Source organism: Mesoplodon mirus (genome assembly GCF_964341445.2).
Source record: "Mesoplodon mirus genome assembly, chromosome: 5".
NCBI classification, from domain to species: domain Eukaryota; kingdom Metazoa; phylum Chordata; class Mammalia; order Artiodactyla; family Ziphiidae; genus Mesoplodon; species Mesoplodon mirus.
In genome coordinates, this window is record NC_138980.1 from 25902454 (window position 1) to 25927897 (window position 25444).

General features: G+C 37.3%; 1 protein-coding gene across 1 annotated transcript; it reads right to left on the reverse strand.

Annotated features, from left to right (window-relative positions):
• Positions 1–1732: 1732 nt before the first annotated feature.
• On the reverse strand, positions 1733–20152 carry LOC309804621 (dual specificity protein kinase CLK4-like; the record flags this gene model as incomplete). Its single annotated transcript, XM_082622035.1, has 13 exons — positions 1733–2133; positions 2216–2306; positions 3029–3108; positions 5921–6003; positions 8781–8910; positions 9161–9255; positions 9462–9628; positions 9721–9837; positions 12792–12858; positions 13255–13345; positions 14396–14531; positions 15072–15158; positions 19992–20152. The coding sequence occupies 13 exons, from the start codon at positions 20150–20152 to the stop codon at positions 1993–1995; spliced, it is 1446 nt and encodes a 481-aa protein (XP_082478161.1). The 3' UTR covers positions 1733–1992.
• Positions 20153–25444: the final 5292 nt, after the last annotated feature.

A 25444-nucleotide genomic window follows, 5' to 3' on the forward strand; every position in this document is an offset into this window, starting at 1 on the left:
TGTAAATACTTTTCAGCAGGGAAAGGGGTTAGCGATCATTACCTTCTTAGTAAGAAAGAGTGTGGATAGTTTTCTTTCCTCCTATATCCTGAGATCAGCTACTCCAAAGGAATGAGTTTCTGATGGGGGAGAATGTAAACATTAATTTGGGAACCTGGAGCACTTGTAGGGAAAGGTCAGGAGGCTTCGGTAGTACAGTGGCTCTAGCAGTATGGAAATGGAGAGGAAAATAAAGGATGGCTGACTTCTTAATCTCTATAACGAGATTGCTGTGTTAAGGAAAAACCTTTTCTTTACATCAAATGCTCCTTTAAAAAAAAACCTTATAACATATAACATAGTTGAACTATATGTGGACTGTATCAGAGGCCTAAGAATAATTTAGGCAGTGATTCTATGGCAAAACTTATTTCAGTCTCTTAAATTCCTAGTCAACGTCAGGAACATAGCTTTACTCTATGTGCAAATGCTACCAGCGGATCATGTAGAGAAACCCACTTGGTATCACCATTTGTCATACCAAAAAATTACATGCATCTTATGTTCAGAATACAGATGAAACTCAAATCTTTGGTAATGCACTTCAGAAATGGGAATACTTTTAACAAAAATCTTTATCTGGATAAGCAATCATGAATTCTACAACAAAAAATATTTTTACCTGGCAGACTGATCAATAGTTTTGGGTTTTTTTTTTACTAAATTAACATTTACCATGTAGTTTTGTTTGTTTGTTTGTTTTTTGTTTTTTTGTGGTACACAGGCCTCTCACTGTTGTGGCCTCTCCCGTTGCGGAGCACAGGTTTCAGACGCGCAGGCTCAGAGGTCATGGCTCACAGGCCTAGGCGCTCCGCGGCATGTGGGATCTTCCTGGACCGGCGCACGAACCCGTGTCCCCTGCATCGGCAGGCGGACTCTCAACCACTGTGCCACTAGGGAAGCCCCTACCACTTAGTTTTTCATGTGTAAACAGGTAAGCAGAAAAGAATACCTACAGACAAACAAAAAGTTCATTATGTTAACCAATCAGGGTCTGGAAACTTCTGCAGTTTTCTTCCCAAGTGTTCTCCGATCAAATCATCTTTTTTTTTGTTTTCCAGCAAACAGTAACATAAATACAAATTGTTTAATAATAACCATAAAGTCTCATAGGCTGAGGTTTAAGTATTTATACTTCATATGGTAAGGAGACAGATATTGGACAATTTCTAGACTCCTGAAGATTTGGCATTAAAAACAAAAATCTCAGTCATCAGAATTCCTATTTCTACGTTTGTGACTAACTACATAAATAACCACTGGAAAACAGGACTTTCCAAGCTAACTTTCCAGTTAGACTTTAATCTTAAACGATGTGTGTATGTGGTTTTATTAATCTATTACGATGCACAAGTTGGATGTCTTTCCATGAATGCTACTTACCACCACTGACATCAACCAATGAAACAGCACACAATACTTACAATTTAATGAAATTCCAACAGCAAACAGTTCCTATGGGTTTTGGTTTCTAATACCTACCTACCTAAAGTTAATAATACTTATTACCTGTTCAACAATTACAGAAAAATCTTTTAAAGTTAAGGAAAGTTTGAGGTAAATAAAGAATACTCATTTAAGAATGAAATAGTCAAGATTTCCTTTTACTCAAAAAAAACAAAAAACCAAACACAAAAATCACTTCCAAGAGTCAACCTCCATGTACAAAAAGGCAAGATCAATCACTGGACACAAAGGATATTCCAAAGGTCTTTAAAAATGGTAATTAATCTCAAAAAAGGAAAATTAATTTTAGCTTTTATATTTCATTCATTATCAAGACCATATTTGCTTAACAAGATAATTATGCGATTGATACAAAACATACAGCATTTACACTTAACTGTACAAAATAATTTAAGGTTTATAAAAATATTAGAATGTTTAGAGTTGACTGACACAGTCTTAAATAATCTCTTCTAGAGAAGTATAGTAAGACCACTGATTTCCATTTTATTTCTTTTTTAATAAGTCAAAGAAAGGATGCTGCAATGCTTCATCCAAGGTAATTCTTTTCACTGGATCATATTCTAACATTCTTTGAATCAGGTCAAACAGTTTCTCATGTTCTTCATCATGACAGAGCATAAATTCCTGAGGGGAAAATGACTTTGTTTAAGAAAGACAATAAAAAGTAGTTAAAACAGGGTTTTTTTTTGTTTTTTTTTTGTTTTACCTTTAATGGTTTGCAGTGTCCCGTAACATATCTACCAGCAGAACTACGTTCCTCCCAATCTAGCTGATTATGATGAAAATACATCTGTTTCCTATAGGAAAGAGAAGTCTGGATTAAATTTTAAGAAAAAAAGAAACCCCAAACCCACATTCTTACCCTGCCCCAAACAGGGGATTGGGGGAAAAGATGGAACCATAGACATCTCTCTATATATACATAAACATACAATTTCTAAAAATCTCAGCAATAATTATATCGGATACCTTATATGGTATTTTTCCTAATCTTGTACCCTCTGAAGTTTTAGTATCCCACCTAAGTTGTACCATATGTGAAACAATGCCAGCTTCAAAAACAGAGGTTCCTAGATCCATTCCTGTAAATTCTGATTTCACTAGATCTGGAATGGGGCTAGAAATCGTTAACAATTCCCTGGATGACTTCTGCGGTGAAGCTATGTTTTGAAACCACTTATAGTATTCTTGTCCAAAGACGTACATGTGGTTTGCAACAGTCTGGAATTCAAATTTAGATAGGACTCCAAAATCAAGCTCTTTTTACTACTCTATGTATTATTTTTAAATCAACCTAGGAAAACATTTATGCAAAGGTTAACCTGAGTATAAAAACACCACTTTATTTACTGGATCACAAAGTAAATATTGCATTACTTTTCAAAAACTTGACTTCATGAAAAAGAATTCAAAATCTACAGTCTTTGGAATAAGCAATAACAACAAAGATGGGTTTTCTATAGTTTGAATATAGGCCACTGCATGTACCCAATAAGGACTTTAATCTTAAAAAGCATACCTTGTTTTCTGAATCATGTGTGTTGGTATGGGTCCTAATATACGTTCCATCATTGCCAGGTGTTCTTTATTATCATTAGTCTAAAAAATATAGGAAAAAGAAACTTAGCACTTTCCATTTCCCTACACGCACATAAAAGGATAACACAAGAAAACAGTGTGTCCGGGACTTCCCTGGTGGTCCAGTGGTAGAGAATACACCTTCCAATGCGGGGGACGTGGGTTCGCTCCCTGGTCGGGGAACTAAGATCCCACACGCTGCGGGGCAACTAAGCCTGCCCACCACAACAAGAGAGCCCGCGAGCCACAAACTACAGAGCCCACACACTCTGGAACCCGCACACTACAAGTGGAGAGAGAAAACCCACGTACCGCAGCAAGAGAGAAGCCCACGTGCTGGAATGAAGACCCAATGCAACCCCCCAAAAAAAGTAAATAAATAAATGTTAAGAAAAAAAAAAGAAAATAGTGTTTCCATAAAAGGACTAGATTAGACAGCTATACAATTTATATTACACTCTACTTCAAAGATGGAATAAAACTGAATGAGCTACACTGATTGTCTGATTTCTGAAATGAATTGGTAAGGTTTGTAGAGCTGATTGAGGAACAACTTTTTAAGTATATTTTACTGAAGTACAGTTGATTTACAATGTTCGAATAATTTGTTTAATGTAAAACAGAACAGTTTTCCTTATTTGTATTACTTGCACTGTTTAACTGAGGGATGACTGGGAAGATTACCAATAACCTGGCTACTCATTTTATCGGTTGCTTAACTAACCTCCATTACCCAATGGATAGCAACTTTGTAACACTAATCCTAGACAATAAAAATAGAGTCCCAATAATTCTTACAACAACCTTGAGCTAGGAATGTGGGAACATAACTTTCAAAGAGGTTAAGATACTAGCTCAAGCTCATATAGCTCATCAATGAGGAAACCTGAGCTGTGAACCCAAGTCAAAACTCATATTCTTAAATTACACAGTAACAGAGCTTTGGCTAAAGTCGAATAAATTGTTAAACTAAATGGTACACTCCTAAGCAGAGGCTGGAAAGCTTCTTCTATAAAGGACCAGATAGTAAATATTTTAGGCTTGGATGGTCACAGATGGTCTCCACCACATATTCTTTTTCATTTTTTAAAGCAGGCATCAGATAGGATATAGTTTGCCAATCCTTGCTCTGAAGAGCAGAGTCTATGTGCAATGCTTTTTAAATCCATTAACTACTGTGCCTAGCACACTGCTTTCAAAATGTTCTTAAGTCATGACAGGAATAAATAATACAAGCTCCATTATCTTCAAAAAGTTCCTTAGTTGAAGACTATTTTGGAGGGTGGAATTAAAATATAAACCACATCTCAAACCAAAGTTAATAATCGACGCTTAAGGTCTCAGAATGATTTACAATCATAAGACCATCTGAAGGATTTTATATGTGTCAGAATGAAGAAAGCATGCACTGTGCTCAACTTTTTCCTTGACCCTATAGCTTACTACCACAAAACCAGACACCACCCCCTAGAAATGTCCGACAGCTATGTTCTAGATATCAAACTTGTCTACAAACTCAGAGTACTTTTAACAGATCTCTACGGAGTAGACAGAAGTTTGGTGAGGTGCCCCAGAGCGGCGAACACATATATTCTGCAACAGCCACCTAAGTGACTTATAATTCATCACAGCTTCCTCCCTCCTCATCCTGCATTGCCATAACCTCAAAGCAACCTTGACAGTATTAGCCAGGAACTTCCTAACCACCCTCACCCCATCCAACAACACACCTTGATCAAATCACAACCCTCTTAAAGTTCTCCAATGCTTACACCACTTGAAGCTTTCAAGACTTTTAGTTTTCCGACATAAGCAAAATTATGAGGAAAACAAGTAGAGACCTAAATAACATTTTCTCCTTTTTGTTCTGCCAAGTAAGCCAATAACTATTATCATTGCATAGAAAGAACATTTTAATACCAAAAAAAACAGGAGAGATAATTTCTAAATGAAAGCCAGAACGGCAACCCTACAAAATCATTTTCATTTTAGACCGGTCTACATTTGGAAACCACTGACTCCTAGGATAAAACAAATACCTTTCTATGGCAAACAAGTCCACTATGAATCAGTACTTGCCTACTGACACCATTTTCCTATTTATCCAAGACACTCCGGCAGCACTATTCATCCTTCCTCAACTAGAGTAGCTTCCTTTATGCCTCTTGCATTTATGAATACCATTTCTTCCTGATATGGCCATCACACACTCTAGTTTTCTGACAAACTCTTACTCTTCCTTATAGCTTGGATTAAACTCCCTATTCCTCAGTGATGCCTTCTCGAAGGAAACTTAACCGTTCACCTTTTCTGGGTTCCCTTCTACATTGTTCCATCATAGCAAGTATCATATTGTACTGTACGTTTTCCCATGTCTATCCTGTGTATGTCTTCCTTGAGGAGAGAGATGCTGTCTTTTCATTTTTATACACACAGTGCTTAGAAATGTGCCTAGGGTGTCATACATGCTTAATACAACTTACTGTTTCTGAATTCTTTTAATAAAAGTGCAACATAACCAGAGCTGAATTAAAACTGACCATAGTAACACTAATGTAAATTTATGAAGGAGCATCACAATAAAATGGATCATATGAAGTCAATATGAACCATGTGTTTAAAAGCTCCACATGCAGAATGAATTATGACCATTCACTGAGAGTAGTTCGTTCAACTGTGGTTTTAGAGAAGGATGACTATTTTGCACATGGAAGTTTACATCTTAAGAATAATGACACTATGGCAACTTTCCAATATGGAAACCAAAACTTTAACATGCCTTTAACATTAAAGCTCATTATGAATCAGTAAGTAACATTTACTAAATACATACCTGAAAGACTGTGAAACCAAGGTAATATTCAATAAGAATGCAACCTATGCTCCAAACATCACATGGCTGAGACCAACCTAAAGCTATTTAAAAACAAAACCAAACATTTTATTAGGCAACAATTTTTAACTGCCAATACACAATATCTTTTCCTATGTGGGTGCTCTCTTTATATAGCCCATTTAGGAGAATATGATAGTAAATTCAGGGTTTACATTTTTAGTTTTATACCAAACATGATTCAGTATGCTTTCAGAGTCCTCCATATCCTTGTATCAACTTACAGTATTTTAACCTGGGGGAGGAGGCATTTTATGGAAAGTAAGAGGGGTGAGCAAATAGTCCATAGTCTCTGAATTGCTTGTGCAATGAGGAGCACTGTTATACCCACTTAACCGTTGTTCTATGAAATTTTACATTTTATTAGTGCAAACATAGGTCAATAATTATCCTCAGAGTGTAGTTACTAACCCCTTATCAATTACCATCAGCTTGATATCTGAGTTTATTTCTTCTATTAAAAGAAATAGTAGTGTCACATAAATTATGTAAGAATTATAATGGATATTATAAGCAGTGTCACCCATAAGCAGAATTATACAGATATTTAAAGTTCACATAGAGAGGTATCTATATATGTACTTTCAGGTTGTCTATACATGATCATATATACTTTCTCCTTCAGAATTCTCAATAGTAACATTATTCAGAAAAGAAAAAAACACCTAGCCTTAAGTCTCTATCTATTTAGAAAGGAAAAGAGTAAACCTAAACCATACAGATGTTTTAACCTTTTAAATATTAAGTTTTTAATAAAAAAATAATGTACAAATAAAACCTACTTTAAAAGACATTTCAATTACTTTCAGCAACATTACTGAATTTAAAGACAAAGGAAGAAACAATATATTCAAGGAACTTGACTATGATTTAGCCATTTTTGTTAACCCTCATGGTACTTATCACTTGAACAAAAGGATAATGGAGCATGGTTTCTACTTACAGTAACACATACAAAATCTGCAAATGATAGAGCTTGGATCTAAGATGAAAGTTTTCTTTTCCAGCCACTCCTGTCTCCCAGTCCAGCTTTCTCCCAAGTGACTGTAAACTACCTCATTCTCTTATGGCTCAGCTCTCATACTCTTTGGAATTTCACATCATTCACTTTGACCAACTTCTGTTTACTACCAACACCCAAGACATGAGACCAACTGCCCTCCTCAGTGGTGGCACCTGACAACATCTTCCTCTTCAACCTAATTCTGCCTTAATCCTCAGGAGTAACACTTCACAAACACACAAAGAACCCTTCTAATCTTCCCATCTGTTCATTTCTTTTCCTAAACACCAATAAACCCAATTTCAGATTTATATCAACTATCCCCAGCCTGGCCACACATGGGACTGTATTATTACTAAGAATCACTGTATCTTATGCAATCTAGGAGGAGGCCATTAACTAACTGTAAGATACACCACTGTTTTATGAACCAATAACCAAGAAAAAATGCTGTTTTGTCTTATGTTTCCTCACATGTTAAAATGTGGAGAAAAATCTTCTTCTTAAAATTGATAAAACACAGCAAGTTATCTCTTTTTAAGCTCTGAAAATACCTATCTGTCCACAATCTCCTCCCACACTCTTTTCTTTTACCTTCATTGCAGGCTTCAGTCCTCAACCATGAATACACTTTCTAAACTACTGCAACATAGCAGCTTCTTTCAGACCATACTAAGCAGAAATCCTAGTAACATCAATCTCAAAGATGAGCTCCAAACCTGTGCTATCCTATGTGGTAGCCACTAGCCACATGTGGTTATTTAAATCTAAAAGTTTAATTAATTTAAAATTCAGTTCCTCAGTCACACTGGCTATACTGAAAGTACACAGTAGTCTACGTGTGGCTACTAATGGCTACCATGTTGGATAGTGCAGATATACAACATTTCTATCATCATGGAAAGTTCTACTAGCCAGCACTACAAACTATTCTTAATTTCCTGTCCCTTTTACTAATTCTTTACTCTAGGTAAACATCATTAGTTTGCTTTCACACTCATATTCTCAACTACCCAGTCCTCTTCGACAAAAGGTAAAAAGTGGAAAAGACTGATTCCACAAAGATGTTTTACTAGCCAACCTCGGTTGAAACTTACTTTTGGCAAAGTAATATGCTTATACCATTTAACTATCTCCCAATATCACCTGATCTGAATTTTTCCCACTGTCTCCAAGCCCCCAAATCCATCCCTGACTTCCTTGCTCTATCAACATGACTCGGTCTCGAACTTTTAAATTTTGAGGCCTAAGATGTGCTCTCCCTCACTGAGTTCCCTTTTATTAATATTGAAAAACCCTGCACCTTAACTAATTTTCCTTTCCATGCTTTCCCATGTCAAAGATGATCAAAGAAGCTCTCCTCTTAGACTAGCCGCTCTTTCTTCTCCTCTTAACCTCCATCCACCCTACATCTAGACGTCTGCCAGCCAAATCTTTAGCATTTTCACCAGCACCATGCTTTGTGATGAGACGAAAAGAGGTGCCCACATCGCTTCAAAATCACACTGCTGTCATGGACTTAGCCAATACAGCTTGTTCTCTTATGATCTTGTAAGACTGACTTGTTCAAAAAGAACCACCACCTGGAATATCTTTACAGATGATATCACATTTTTCCCACTCAGGAAAATTATTTATAGCAATGTCCAGACAGCTTTTATGAAAACAGAAAACATTTTCTGTACACTGCTAAGAAAATTACAGCTATCCCCCAGCTACCTGCCCCCCAATAAAAGCTGTAGAGAACAAAAAATCTCTTTTTCAATTAAAATATCAGGAAGTCTGGTATCTACTAACCCAAAATGACCTCTGGAGCTCTGTAATGCCGTGTAGATACCACAGTGCTATGATGTTCATCATCGTATGTTGCACTTCCTAAGTCAACAATTTTGACATCTGTGTTTTTCAGTGTGCGTTCATCACGTTTCTAGAGATACAGTTAAGTAAACACAAAGATCAATAAAGATATGAAATATTTTATAGCACTATCCAAAAGGCTTGCACATGAATTCTCTTTTTGATTTTCAAAATAACCCCATGAGAAAGGCAAAGGATTACCCTTTTGGGGTTAAACGTCAGGATATAATAAGCCTCAAAGGTAAAATTCCTCATCCAAGGATCACCAAGCTAAATTAATTTTAAAGACAACTACCAAAATTAAAACAAGTGTAACTTACCATTTTTGAATTATACTTGACTACATAGTCAGACTCCACAAATAAAATATTTTCAGGCTTCAGATCTGTATGGGTTAATTTATTATGATGCAAAACTACAAAAGAACAAAAAGACATTATTAGTTTCACTTACAAATTTAATCTGTACCGGGGGAAAGGAGAATTAGTAGTAGAGGTAGGGATCAAAAGTGGTTTCATCTTTACTTGCAACGTGCATTTTTACTGACAATGGTTTGATATGTTGCTTGTCCAATAAAACCTTTAATTGACTGGTATTTAAAAATTTAACAAGTATACTTACAATTTACTGACTGACAGATCTGATATGCCATTTGCCTGATATGGTCAATTTGAAATGGCAGAAAGCTATTTTCTTTCATGAAATCATAGGTACTAAGTCCCAGGAGTTCGAACACAATACAAATATGACCATGATGATCAAACCATTCTAGCATCTGGACACATCGGCTGAAACAGATCAGAATACAAATAATTCAGTTCACAGAATTCTGATTATTTCATGGAACATAATGGATCACAGTTCCAAGTTTCTTACTTACAAGACATTATTGGGATCAGTACTATTTAAATGCTCCAATACTTTGATTTCTGAATGAGCTGCTTCACGATATTGTCCCACATTTTTTGTGATTTTCACTGCTACATGTATGCCACCCCTTAAAAACAAAATGAAAATGGTAAATGTACAGAAGGGCGTTGAAGACATGTATCCTCTAAAGCAGCTGTCACCAACCTTTTTGGCACCAGGGACCGGTTTCATGGAAGACAAGTTTTCCATGGTTGAGGGGAGGGTGTGATGGTTCAGGTGGTAATGCAAGCTATGGTGAGCAGCAGATGAAGTTTCACTCGCTCGCCCACTGCTCACCTCCTGCTGTTAGGCCCAGTTTCTACCAGTCCACGGCCCAGGGGTTGGGGACCCCTGCTCTAAAGCATCATCTTGTTAAGTACCAATCACTCTATGCTATTTTCCTAAAATAATCTTTCAGGGTATATTATAGCAGATCTATAAACATTTTTTCAAAACATTTTGACAAAATATACATTATACAGAGTGATGATTTCTCTTAATACTTAAGAACGTTAATGTTTGTTTCCAAAAGTTTAAATTGACCTAGATTTTATAAGTAGTTTTTTTTTTTTTAAAAAGGATAAAAATATAAACCTTGAAGATACTACTGCTGAAAACATTCACTCATTCGCCAGGCTAGACCGAATGTGCCAGATGTTGCATTGGAATCACTGTTAAAAAGAGCTTGTCCCATGTACCTCACAGTCTAATGGAAAAGACAGACACTTGAACAACTTATCATTAGGTTAGAAGTGCCTGGTATAAGGTATAGAGAGAAGAAAGAACCTAACCATCAGAGTTAGGGGAGCTCAGACTTCTTCAGAGAAGAAAGACAACTATCAGTTTGTTAGATAATTCTGGCAAAGGAGACACCAGCAATAAGTCATCAAGCCAAAAAAATGTTTAGTGCATTCACGGATGCGAAGAGGTATAAATAGCAACAATGTAGGGCAGCGTGTTTTAGACCGGGGCATCTGTAGTACTTCCTAAAAAGTACAGAGGGAATTCCCTGGTGGTCCAGTGGCTTAAGACATGAGCTTTCACTGCCGTGGGCCCAGGTTCAATCCCTGGTCGAGGAGCTGAGATCCCGCAAGCCATGTGGTGCGGCCAAAAAAAAAAAAAAAAGCCGTAAATGATTTTGAGGAAAAGGATTTCCAAATCTTCAGCTTCCTTCTGTCCTCTTTTCTAAACCTGATCTTCTTGAATACAAGCCAGCAGTCAACCCTGCATTTTTCACTATGGCCTTCCCACATTACAAAAGAGAACCCCATGCACGTGAAATTAATATGGCAAGGTTTGTGCCCCAGGCTGTTTATAAAAAAGAAAAAAAAATTCTTTGAGGCAAAAATTTTTCTAGTGGCTGAATAGCAAACCTATTCCGAACTCATTTCTTTTGACAAGGTCCCAATGAAGTTGTGGGCTGATATATAATCATCAAACTAAATTTTTAATGATTTATCTCCCTATGATGTATAGCATATATCTCAAGACTTAAAAGAATTACTATAAAACTGCTGTGACAAAACTTCTTCTAGTCTCATCTATTTCATCATATGGACAAGTTTTCTAACTGCTAATAAGCTATAAAAATGAACAGTGCTAATAGCTATAAAAATGAAAAATGGATAATGGTGTTAGCTAATGCTACTATAGTAATCATATTGCAGTATATAAATGTTCAAACCAACGTTATACACCTTAAACTTATAAGCTTTCATATTACTTGTCAATTAAAAAAAAAGAAAAATGGAAACTTAATGTTAAAACAGTAAGATTTATCTATGGACACATGAACTCATTTTTTTAAAGGCCCCAACCATCTCGATAAAAGATATATTTACAATTACATTGTATGTTTTAGGTCTAATAAGTATCAAAATTTGTAACAGATTTGTACTTGATCAATTGAATACTCTTCATTGGAATATCTCAAATACTCAAGTCTTGGAACCTCAAGAAATTTTTAAAAGACCTCAATGGGACAACTAGTGAAATGTGAATCAGGTTGTAGATAAGCTGGCAAAACTTGAAAATACATATAACATGTAAATATAGAGAATGATTAAACACTGTAAAATGTTAACATTTGTGGAATCTGGGTGAAGAATAGATGGGAATTCTTAGCAACTTTCCTAAGTCAAAGTATTTCAAAATATCTTAAAATTTTACTTTATGTTCACATTTTTGTCATAGAGAGGAAAGGGTGATAATAAAAGACACTTAGGATAATATTCTTTATGAAAAGTGAAGTAAAAGTTAAGTTCAAGATAAAGCATTTCTAAGTATTCAAGAAAAGTTTGTTCATGGATGACAGGAGGTATCAAGCTGTTGTATTTAGATTCCCCCAAACATATTTAGAAAGAGAGATATGTTTTTTTTTAAAAAATCACCATTTACAATAAGCTGGAAATTACATCCTCAACTATTTTATGATGAAAAGTATAGATGTCAATTTAGAAATGTGCAGTTTCCACTAAACTGTTGTAAGACGTTCACTTACAAAAAAATTTGCAACCGCAGAAGAGAGATCCTAGAGGAAAACATGAAAATGAAGCAGAGAGGGTCAAAGAACAAAAAGTTTAGTATAACTCATTAAAGAATCTGGACTTTATTCTGTAGGCTTCAAGTAATATAATTTATTTATAGTTTGAGAAGCTAACCCTAACGTGCAAATATTATCCTTTGGAAATAAAAGTTTTTGAACCAAGAAGATTAGACATGCTAATTTATTGTCTCTGCAATTCAAAAGTAGGGTAAAGCACTCCAAATCTCTTATAGAAAGCTAAGGACCTAAGTTCTGGGAAAGTCTTCACTTGAACACTGACATTAATTTCCATGAACTCCATCTGATAAACATTTTCAGCATTCTTGGTCAAAATCCATACTTATGGTAAATAAATCGTACACAGTTCAAGAACTTCTGAATACTTATACCTCCCAGGAAAACACATAGCTACCACTTAAATTCCATTTCATCTAAATTATGGATCCTTCTCCACCAAAAATATCAGAATGTTCAAAAAAGAAAAACAACAAACTTACATGCCATGATCAATGCACTCTACAACTCTGCCAAAGGTCCCTTCTCCCAAAGTGTTCACGATTTCATCTAAAGTGAGGGGGGAGAAAGAAGTGTAAGTACCTGAGTACAAATTATCAGTTATTCAAATAATGAATGCTTAAGTGTGGAATTTTTTCAAATGCTCTCTATTAAAGCATAATTAACGTTCCAGCCCTCAAATTATTTGATTTTCAGATGCTACAAAAATAATGTAGATAGCTATCTTTCTTGCTCTAATCTCAAATTCCACTGATTATTTTGGAACTTTAGAGTAGAAATATTTAAACTCTATAGAAAAGAAGAAATACAAAAGAACAACAAACAAACCCACAAAAAACAAAACAAAAAAGCAATGAAGAGTTCTTTAGCCCCCCGCTGACAAACTATTCTTAAAAAGATTATTCTGTCTGCAAAGTTTAAAAAGTGTTGAAAAATATTCTATACATCTTGCTTTTAGAACGGCTCCACTTTGACAGATAAGGTGACCCTCTTCATCATCTTCTATACTCCTGGATCTTTTCCTTTGGTGGCTCTTCTGGAACGGCAAGTGGGCAGCACCAAGATCGTCCAGCCAATCAATATAGCAGAGTGAATTCAGGGCAGAATACGCAATTCATTCAGCGGGGAGATATTCAGGCATTCCGATAAGAACCAGGCCACGAAGAGTTGGCAGGAGCAAGTTCAAATTCACTCCCCAGAGATTCACAGGACACAGTTTATGTTACAGAAGAAAAACATGGCAAGATTTTCAGATAAGTTACTTAAAGTGGCAATAGAAAAAACAACACAATTGTCTCTAAAATACTGACTTAATTGAAGTCTGAAATTTAAAGAATGCAATGTCATGATCTATTAATCTCGTTATAAAATAGCCTATGCTGTGAGTTGAGATGTCTAGTTTGTCAGGAAAATGTTTTAAAACGTCAAGATTAGCTCAAATTGATACTTAGCAATATTTTTAAACATACTTATTAAAATAAAAGGGGAAAATAAAGGCTAATGTCAATGTTTGATCTAATCAATGATAGTTCTACTGAAGAAAACTTGGGGAGGAAAATAATAACTCATAGTTTACTGCAAACAAGTGAAGATTCATGAGTGTAAAAAAAAAGGCAGGCTTTCTGGACAATAATTTCCCCTTCAGCACCCACTTTCAGAACTCCAATGGAACTAATTGCAGATTGTGCTATACACAGGGTAAGTATCCACCAGTGCAACTTTCTACATTTGTCTCCAAGTACTGGGAAAGGGGTTTCTTTTAAAGTAAAAAATGTTTAAGGTGAAAGAAAAGATGGGTGCTTCATCTTTTCGTATGATTATGTTATAAAAGATAAAAATATTTTTAACATTAAAATCAAGAACCTCATGATCTGGTCTGCAGAAAATGAGTAAATGTGGGCAAATGAGGACTAACTAATAAATGCAGATTAGTTGTAAGAATTTGGAAGTTTCCTTTAAGGATTCAAGTAATATAAACACAATTATATTCATATAGTATTATAAACTTTTTCAAACTTATTGGCTCAGTAAGAGCTTTTACACACAAATAAGTATCCACCCAAAATAAAAACAAAATCAATCATACCGAACGTGACTGATTACTTGAACATTGTCTATTACGCTTCCTTTTAGGACTGCTTCTCCAGCTTCGGACTGAAGATTTACTGCAGTGGATTCGATAACTGCTTTCAACGTCTCTGTGATAACGTCTAGGAACACATCTTTTGCAGTAATCATTTCTGTATTCATCAATGTTAGGAACATATATTTTGCAGTAGTCATTTCTGTATTCATCAATGTTAGGAACGTATATTTTGCAGTAGTCATTTCTGTATTCATCAATGTTAGGAACGTATATTTTGCAGTAGTCATTTCTGTATTCATCAATGTTAGGAACGTATCTTTTGCAGTAGTCATTTCTGTATTCATCAATGTTAGGAACGTATCTTTTGCAGTAGTCATTTCTGTATTCATCAATGTTAGGAACGTATCTTTTGCAGTAGTCATTTCTGTATTCATCAATGTTAGGAACGTATCTTTTGCAGTAGTCATTTCTGTATTCATCAATGTTAGGAACGTATCTTTTGCAGTAGTCATTTCTGTATTCATCAATGTTAGGAACGTATCTTTTGCAGTAGTCATTTCTGTATTCATCAATGTTAGGAACGTATCTTTTGCAGTAGTCATTTCTGTATTCAGCAATGTTAAGAACATATCTTTTGCAGTAGTCATTTCTGTATTCAGCAATGTTAAGAACATATCTTTTGCAGTAGTCATTTCTGTATTCAGCCATGTATCTCCGGTCCTGATAATATCTCTCATTCAAGAACCTTGCTTCTAAATAATGACTGCAAACACATTAAAGGATTTAAAATTACTCTCTTCATTCTAGAACGCTTTAACGTTTAACCACATTTTAACGTGGTTAAAATAAAACATTCTCTCAAGAATTCCTGGTTTCAACAGCTAACTCAATAAAAGAAAAAAATACAAATTGATGAATTAGAACTTATACTTAACTCACAAAACTTAAATAATTTTACTTTAACCAACAAGCAAATGGGTACATATATCTCTATTAATATATACTGCTATGAAGGAACAAACCTTGGGTCAAATCATTCAACATATTCAGTGTTTACTTGATTAAGTGTCCCTTTACCTTCTGGTGAAAGTTAAGACCAAAAATTCACAAAACTGCTCTTCTGAAATTCATCAATCTTATGATATATGCATCTGTAACTAAGCTCTCTTCCTTTTTGCAGAGCCACACACAACATGAGGCAGGCAAAACAGGATTCCTTTCCTTCTTAATGTAAGTTAGGTATCTCTGGCACACAGAGTTCTTGCACGAAGGGTGTATTAGAGCTAAAAGGAATCTTAAATATATTTCAGGCCTTTCATTTTACAGATGACTACACTGAGATCCCTAGAAGGAAAACGATTTGCCATGGTTGTAGAGCACATTCTAAATCCTATTGTATGTGCCAGTATTATTATACACACCACCTATTCCATCTCCTCTCCTCTATTTCGAGCTTCCTGTATCTTTCTGAGAAATAGTCAACACAGTTTTTGAATGCTGCTTCATGTGCCAAAAATATCCAAAATATATGCCCCTCAAATGAGAAAAGGTTCTTATAATTGCTTGCTTAGGATTTCCCAACCCCCTACTTCCCTTTGCATTTTGAATTTCCTGTCACTCCTGCTTGTGAAATAAACAAGAATTCAGGGAAAACAGCATCATCTGGTACCATAGTGCTTACCTTCTTTTTGATTTTTTTATTTTTTTTGCGGTACGCAGGCCTCTCACTGTTGTGGCCTCTCCCGTTGTGGAGCACAGGCTCCAGATGCGCAGGCCCAGCATCCATGGCTCATGGGCCTAGCCGCTCCGTGGCATGTGGGATCCTCCCGGACTGGGACACGAACCTGTGTCCCCTGCATCAGCAGGCGGACTGTCAACCACTGCACCACCAGGTAAGCCCCATAGTGCTTGACTGCTGAATCTACAGATCCCTTTGAAAATCTAATTGAGAGGTATGGGCCCTCTCCCCTAAGAAACGCACAAATGCGTAAACAAATCTTGGCAAGGAATTTCAGAGATCATGGACCTCAGGAAGTCAATGGATTCCAGTTAAGCAGCCTTGATTTGATGGAAAGAAAAAGACAGAGTCAATTGGCCCAGTTTCCCGTCCCCCTCTCTACCTGGGATGAGTATCCTTTTCAACAGTGTGAAGCTTCAAGAGGGATGCACGTGGAGCACTGAGGGAGAGAGGGGACACCTGCCCAGTCAGACACACCAGCTAAAATAATCCTGACAAGCAATGGAGTGACAGATGTTAACTAGACTGCCCTCACTAACCTCGTTCTTTTTCCCAGAATATGTTGTCATTCTTTTTGCTCAGGAGGCTGGTTTATGCAAAAATAAAGGAGAAGCATCTCTAAAACTGCTACTCAACAGGGCTGGCATCAAATCCAGGCTGGGGAGATGCAGAAGCCCCCTTTCCCCAGTGTCAGCCTTAAGTTCTAGCCATTGGAGAAACAACTCAGGATATTAGGGTCTAAATCTGGGTCTAAGTCAGGGATCTGATCCGTTGCTTGGAACCGTTAAGGGAGAGATCTACAATACGTCAAACTAGAAATTACCATACTCTAAAGGGCATCTGTTTAATTCTGTAAGGCATCCTTCCCATAAAAGTCTAAAATGTATCGGAAAACTCTAACACTAATAATCCTTAGCTGGACTAGTGCATGAAATTAGAGCTGCTGATAATCCATAAATAATCTATAGAATAACAAACATGGAGTGAAGTAATACTATGAGGATAAACTAAAAAGATGAGGACCTCTTCAGCCTACAACAACCGAGCCTTAGAGATTAGATAAACAAAGTCTACAGAATTATAAAGGCTATATGGACAGAGTGAACAGGATGAACAGACTGACTGAATTTCTAAAAAGAGTCGCTGAATGTCCAGTGAATATTTCACTGTAGTTCTTTAAAACAGCCAAGACTAATGAGGCTATGGGCATTCATTTTTATTTCCACACAGGTCCTGTGGAAGATAAAAAATATATGAGGCAAAATCCCTGCCAACAAATAACTGTTCAATTTGAGATTACTCACACAAAAATCAAACAAAACTCAACCATGCAGGAAATGCCAAAAGCCTGGATATGAGTGCTTAGGAGAAAAAACTCATAATGCTTAAAATGGTCAGGGAAGATTTCGTGAAAAAGAAGGGAAGAGTTGCATCTTACAGGGACATCAGGATTTGGATAAAGTAGGAAGTAGAAGAAGTGCCAGGAAAGAAAAATGGCATATTACCATCTTACATTTATAGAGTACTTTTAGCCAGAATGGTTTAGAGATGAGTTTGTCTACATGCTACTTAGGAACTAGTAAGTAGACAATTTCAGCAAGAGCAATTTTCACATAGGGGAACATAGGCAAATAAATAAGCTGGGAACAGATCATCCAAAATCTTGCATGCCAGGCTAAAGGGCTTAAAACAGTGTTTCTCAAAGGGTGGTCTGTTTATTAACAATATCGAAATACTGAATTGTTAAAAATGAAGATCCCTGGACCCCAGGTCAGACTCACTGAATAATCTGGTACTATGCATTTTAAACATACCTCCAAAGTGATTCTATTCACACTAAAGTTTGAGAATCACTGGTTTAAGGCTTGATACTCTATGTTACAACAAGACATTTAAGGATATAAAATGTGTTCACAGTGTTCACAGCCACATCAGTCTTCCTGTGTAGAATTAATTGATTAAGCTTGTAGGAAGGGAGCAATTCACAGGCTACTTACAAATCAGAAAGAAAAGACACTCTGAAATATATAGGAAAAAAGGTAAGATAATTGATCTACAATAAAAGCGCTGATAAATCATAAGAAAAATATGCTTTAATAGAAAAAATAGGCTAAGAATACAAAAATAATGTTCACAATCAACTAGACTTCAATTAAAAAAATATTCAAGTGTTCAATAAGCACATGACAGAGGACAAATTCAGCAGAAATTTAAACATTCAAATGAAAAGAAAACACTATTCTTGGCATTTCAAAATAGACAAGACTGGTGACAGCATGTCGTAGGGAGTGTAACTTGGTACAAACTTTCTAGAAAAATATGTGGAAAAATATGTGAATATGTAGCAAGAGCCTTATAAGAGTTCACACCCTTTCACTTGAAACTGTCCCTTCTTAGAACCTATTTTCAGGAAATATTCAGAGGCAAAGATTTGTATACAAAGATAGTTTTCAGAAGAAATAACTTTACATCCAAATGGGGGACTAGCATCCTACCAAGAGTACCTTCTTTATATGCTTCTGTATTTTTCAGTTTTTTTCCTATAATTTTACAAAAAACACTCTTATAAAGTTTTGAATCTTGAAAATGACTATTAGATTACTCCAGATTACGGAGAGCAATTACCACCAGACATCTCTGGTGCCAATATCAAAGAAGAAACTATTGGCCTAGTGGTTATTGCACTGACTCAGTATCATCTTTCTGTGGTTAATTATGAATATGAATAACTGTTCATCATTCATATCACTTCCTTTCGACACATACAATGCATAATAAATCCATGAATGGTTAGTACTATATGTTCAGCCTTACAGAGTATTTTGTAGTTATCTTAATATAGGGTACAGATATTCTTGTATAATACATTAATTAGCTCAGGTCATTGAAATCCTGGCATAGATTCTCCCTCTTCCCTCCATATGATAGTGTGTGAAGAATGATTAGTCTGCACTGATTAACAACAAGCTCACTGTTCTACAGAACAAGTCTGTTTTGGCATGGAGAAGGAAAAAAATTGCATACTGTTTTTTAAAGTAACCCCAGTTGGCTAATTTAGAAAGCAATCTGGCAAACAGTCCCAGTGGAACATCTGCACAAAACAAGGAGAAAACATAGAACCAACAAAAACAAATGAGAAAGGGAAATTAATGGAGGACAGAATGAAAGAAACTCTATTCACCTAGGCTTTGTTTAATCATTTAGGAACTTGAAAAATTCCTTCAATTCTATATAAACGTAGTACCTCCAAATTTTACACGGGTAAGAATACAACAGAACAGGACACATGCCATTGGAAATTTTTATTGAGGCCCTTCTTACAACAGCCAAGCTTCTAAAAATCCCAAACATATCCACTGGCCTTATCTACAAATATAACCTGTAGAATACAGTATAGGCAACTAATCCCCAACACACTGTAACATTCTCACACACCACATGCTATTTTTCTCATCTGGATGAACTCTTCCCCACCCTTCATTAGCTCTCATTTGTGGAACCCTAAATAAGTGCCCCAATGTACAGCTCTCCCTACTACATACAAGTTAAAGGCACTCACTGGTCCTTTAATCACTTACTTAACTTTCGTGTGTCTCATTTCCCACAACTATATTACTGGCAGCTGGGACTCCATCAACTGTCTCCTACAGCTCCCAAATGGACACAGATATGTGAGAGCAGGAACTCTGTTCTATTCACAGCAGTGGCTAGCATATAATAGGCACTCAGTAAATATTTTCTGAATGAGTATTTGTTGACTGATTTATAAAACAATCTGACAGATGAAAGTTATATAAGCTAATGACAAGTCATTACAACTATTAGTGTTAAAATGGTACTAGTTCAAGCGTAATTTACCAATAAGATTCTTTAAGCTGGTGATGTGGTTTACAATGTCTGTTCTCTTGTGTACTACTGTGGGATCTCCTCTTCTGTTTGTGCCTTCCACTGTAGCTTTCATGTCCCAGGCTTTCTCTGTTATCCCAGTCAGGGCAGTGAGTTCTGTTGGAATGACTCATCTGTTAATGGAAATGAAAAGTGAGTTGTGGAATTTACAGATGGTTATATTTAGTAAATAAAATATTTCACATTACTATTAATTCAATAGAAAAACCCCAGCACATGGGGTCCTACAGGTTCTAAAATCTTCGTAGGTAATGGTTCCCAAGGCATGGAGGCACTGTCCCACTGGTATGTCAGATGATTCTAAGTGGCACACACACCTAGCACTAAATGATAACACTGTGAGACCTGAATGCATTTTCTTTCCGTTCTTCTGGATAAATTCTCAGCTTGGTGCATATCTTCAACTAACACTTGCTAACTGCCATTTTTATAAAAAGAGTCAGGAGTCAGGCTTACAGCCTTCAGTAGACAACAATATCTAGCTAGAAATTAATAACTTTTTTGGTTTTATTTTTATCATTACCTTCTTTCTATGGCAAATTATTACTAATCTCTTAAGTTATTGATATAATCAAATTATTAAGTTATTGATGTTAACTTTAAATGTGAACTAATTTAAAACAAATATCACAAGTGTCATGCAGCTTTGTTGAAATACTGTGATACAAATAACTGAAGTCAGAGAAACACTTAGGGATAGAATATAGGAGATGACTGTTTATTTTCAGATCATCCTGCAACCATTCTTAAAATTAAACATATTTGTTATAGATCTGGGGTGACTAAAGAAATGAACCTATAAGGATGAATAGGGTCACACTGAAATCAGATAATTGTGACAATTCCTTGACTCCATCTACATCCTGACAGGTTCCATTCAGGATCATGATCTGTGTTCTAACAATGCCATCCCTATCTGCCTCTTCCCATCTTAATTCTTTCACAAAGCAGTTAAGTTTTTAACAGTGATGTCCAAACTGTTGAAGAGGGTGAGGTTCACAACTCAGCAAGGAGCTGAAAACAGGTAAAATGGAGCAAAACCAACTTAGTTAACCTCCTTCAGTTAGCCCAAATGACTCAGTAACAAGCAGACAAATTCAAGTAAAAAATTTAAAAGATTTCAAATGAATTAAAAGACTTTAAAATGAGGCATCTCCTGGGAGGTATTCCCTAAGAAAATGTAGGTATCATGCCATCAGGGACCGAAGCCACCAAATATTTAGATCTTTTAACTCACTTCTCTTGTTGATTCTTAGGTCCAACAAAAATCCTAAAACTCGAGTCAGGGTTCTCACTGGAAATTGATAAGTGAGCATTCTGATTTACATAGTCATTTGAATATGGGAAACGGAAATAAATGACATTACAAATTAACCTGAGCCAAAAGACCATCAGAAAAGCCATCAAAAAAATTATATTTCTAGTGGAATTCTTCTAACCCTTTAATTACCCAAATTATATTTTAACCACATAGGAACTCTTTAAAATTGTTTAGTTAAGCATTCTTAAATCATAGCAAGCAAAATTACAACATCTGATGACTGAGGTTTATTACTATGATTATTATAATGCATTTTTTGCAAAACACGTGTGTCTGCTTCAGTTTTGGTTTTTTCCTTCTACTATCAGTAGGCCATAACTAGCTCACCAAGGCAGAATTCTTAAATAACCACAGTTATCAATATGCAAATATTAAAATAAGCATCTTGGGAGAGCCAAAGGTTTTTATTTCTCTAGCCAAGTTCATTACTTTAAATTTAATTCAGCTGATAGGAAGCCGTCCCCCCCACCACCACTACTGTTCAGAAATATTTTCTCAGGAGGCCAAGAGAAGAATCCCAGATCCAGGTTATACAGATTAGGTTCCTTCGCATACAAAAAAAGAGAAAAACTAGCTAGAATTATCACACTATTTCTTATTAACAAAGAATCCTACATGTTAGAATCATCGGACATCCTTCAATAAAAACATCAGATACAACAAACATCAGATGTTTATATCCATCTTAGAAACCTGATTCTCTACTGCCCTTTAACACCCTATATTACCCGACAATTTGATGTTATCTATATAAAAATATCTATGTAGGTTAAAGTTATGATTAGATGGCTCCAAGAGGACTGTATGGAATGGATAACAAGAAGCCTGTGGGTGTATGTATGGAGCACAATCATACAAAGATAGCTCTAAAATAAGACCAGGTGGTTGACGTGGTCAGTTTGGAGCGCTGTTTCCTAAGAATAGTATAAGCGTTTCATGGTTACTTAAGTAATCAAGGACAGGGTGATCCAAAAGTATCAGAAATGCACATCTGATGCAACAATACTATGCTCCACTTTAGGAAAAAAACAGTTCGCACAAAGGATGAGCCTCTCCGTATTTACCTCTCACAAGCACGAGCTAAATTCCACCACCTGGACTCGCAAACGAGCAGTTCCTCGGACGCCCAGTCCCCACCCCTCGCCTCTCCGCCAGGGCACCTGGCCAGGGCCTTTGGCGCACTCAGAGGCAGAAGTCTGACCTCGGAAAATCCCAGAATGCTACAAACGGCCGAGGCCAGGGACCCAGAGTAAGCCTTGATCTAGGACAACACTTGCCCCAGGAGGCTCTCGCAGGGTCTCACTCTGATCGGCGGGACGGGTCACGGGCCTAAGGAGCCGTGATATGAGTGGCCTGGCCTCTCTGAGACGAGTCAGCGGCAGAGCCGAGGCCTTTCCGCCCTAGGATTTTAAATCTACCATGAAACCGGGGCAACTTTAGGTTTCAAATGCCACGAGCAGAGCTGTGTCCCGAAGAAACCCCGGTCGCCGAGGCCCCGAATCCCGTCGTTTTTCTGACACCTGGCTTTCGAGACCTAAAACACTGGGAAACCGCCCAGCCCAGAACACCCTATCCGAAACCTTACCTCCTCAAAAGCAAAAGGCCCTTTGGCCAATAACTGTCACCAAACCGCCGTCTTCAATCCCTGTCGCTGCGACAAACACCCGACAAAATGACAGCAAAACCATCTCCCTATAAACCCCACCGTCGGCCTCTAGCGCCACTTATATAGGACGAAGGCGCCTGCGTAACAGAGCTCCCGCGCTCCCGCCCCTCCCCTAAGGGGCGGGGCCCAGTGTGACGTCAGAGCCGCGCCCGGCCCTCCACCACGCTGCTGCGTGGGCGGAGCAGTCCCGGCCCTGAGATGTGCAGTGGCTGAGGCGACTCCTTAGATTGTTTTCATTGCGGGAGAACCTGGGTGAAGTCAGGAGGAGACGACTTAAGCCTGTGGCACGCGTCTGCTGCTACTCGAGGAGTTATGCTGAATGCAGCACCTCTTAGCCGAGCCAACCTTGGCTCCGTTTCCTGCTCTCCCACCCCAGTGGGCCGCAGCACGGCTGAACTGTCAGGCAGAGCCACCGTGCAATAGACAAACCCCAAACCGTCTCGGTGCTAGGCCCAGGCTGGTGCTGGGGTTAGCTCAGTGAACGCGATTGTGTAGTCCAGCCCGCTTGGAACGTCCTGTCTAAAAATGGATTCTGATAAATAAGATGTCTTAGGAAACAAGCTCAGAGGTGCTTATCTTTTTAAGGCCTGTGTTCCTGATAAGAACAAAAAAAATAAGTTTCAGTTGAGACTCCTTACAAAATTTTTCCTGTTGTGATCCCTGCCTCCTGGGCAGATTCGGTAGCTGGAAGTTTCCCTAACAAACTTTTCCCCATTATTTATTCCTGTGAGTCAGTTTTAGTTAACCAATGCAGAGTAATGTCTGAGAGCTAGTGAGCCCCGTTAAGGGGCTTGCTTACCTCAAATAAGGTATTTCGCAGTTCTAAAGATCCCCAGACAGTTTCCCGTTGTGAGCGTGTAGAGTGAGAAGAGAGAAGAGGGCCAAAATCTGAGCCCTGGAGAGCACTTAAGGGACAGAGGAAAAGAGCCTGAGAAGGAATGATCAGCAGGAGAGGAGAACCAAGAGTTTGGTGTCAGAGTAAGTGAGAGAAGGGTTTAAATGAGGGAAAGGCTGACAGTGACAAATGCTGGGAAGGAGTCAGGTAGGGTTGGTCCTGAAAAGTGTCAAGGGGATTTTGTGTTCTGACAAACATTCGATGGATAAAAGAGAAAGTCAGAAATCAGATTTGGGAGGGCACGGTTGGACTCTTGCAGGCATAAATCCAATAACATGTGGGTTTGTACCTTGTACCTTGTTAGGTGAAAGGAGGGCCCTGTCATTTCATGATCTAATAGTGTAGAAAATGTGTGCCACGTACTTTGGATAAATTGAATTGTTATGGAGATTGTACCCCATGTTAAGAAGTGAAGAAGTGAAGTTGAAAAGATACTTGGAAAATTGGAAGTGAAAATTCTTTATGCTGTAGAACGAAACAGACGTTATTCTCCTCACCTGGAATAGCCACCATTTATGCATCTACAATTGTAAATCTTACCCATCCTTTGAGGTCTATCTCTAACATGCTATCTCTGACTACATGAGTTCCCACCCATCTCCCTGCTCTTGACTACTCTGGTTAGAGATGAGGTCCTTAATCAGTTGGCCAAGGCACACTGGTGTGCCTGGAACCACCAAAATATGATGACCAATTTTGCCCATAGTGTGAAATGTATTGGTTCTACAATTGATTACACCTACTATTTCAGGGACATCTATCAGTTGGAATGTTTATCTGAGTAGACTGGGCCATCTTGCGAGGTAAAGTGGGACTCAGCTTGAGGCATATAGAGGCATAAATTAAGCTGGCAGCAAAGAAAAGTTCCCCTTTTTTCCTGGCACATGAAGGATCTTTGTCTTGTGAGGCTAAAAGAGAATGTGGTCAGGACAGTGCACAGTTTTGCTCAAACAACAATAGAAAGTTAAAAGACAGCCAAGTGGAAAGGCCCCCTACAGAGGGATTTATAGACATCACAAAACAACGTTACCCAGTAGTGGAGTCTGCTTTGTAGTTGCTGCTATCTTATTTTAGTGTCATTTTGAATATTCAAGTTTGTCTGCCACTTAAATATTAAGGTCTAATATTTGAAAGTGTGTCATGATCAGGAGGAGGTCGACATGTATGGTGCTCCTATTTACTCTCTGTGGCTTATGTGCTTTGACTGGAGACAAGGACCTTATTTATATTATCTTTGGTATCTCAGTGGCTACAACCCAGTACATATTTGTAGGTTGTTTATGGAAGCTGCTTTTGGTTGTTTTGCTCAGTTGGGTTAAGTTGGATTAAATCAAAGGTTGAAATTTACTCCCAGAATCCCTGGGCCAGTTGGCTTAATAATCTTACCTGGCACCTTAACCCTTTCTATTAAGTCAGTTACCTGGAAACTGAATACCTTGTGTCAGAGGACTTAATAAAAAGTCTGTCTAATTTCTCAGAATCTACTACTAACACCAGAAAATCTGTCCAATCTGGTAACTTTG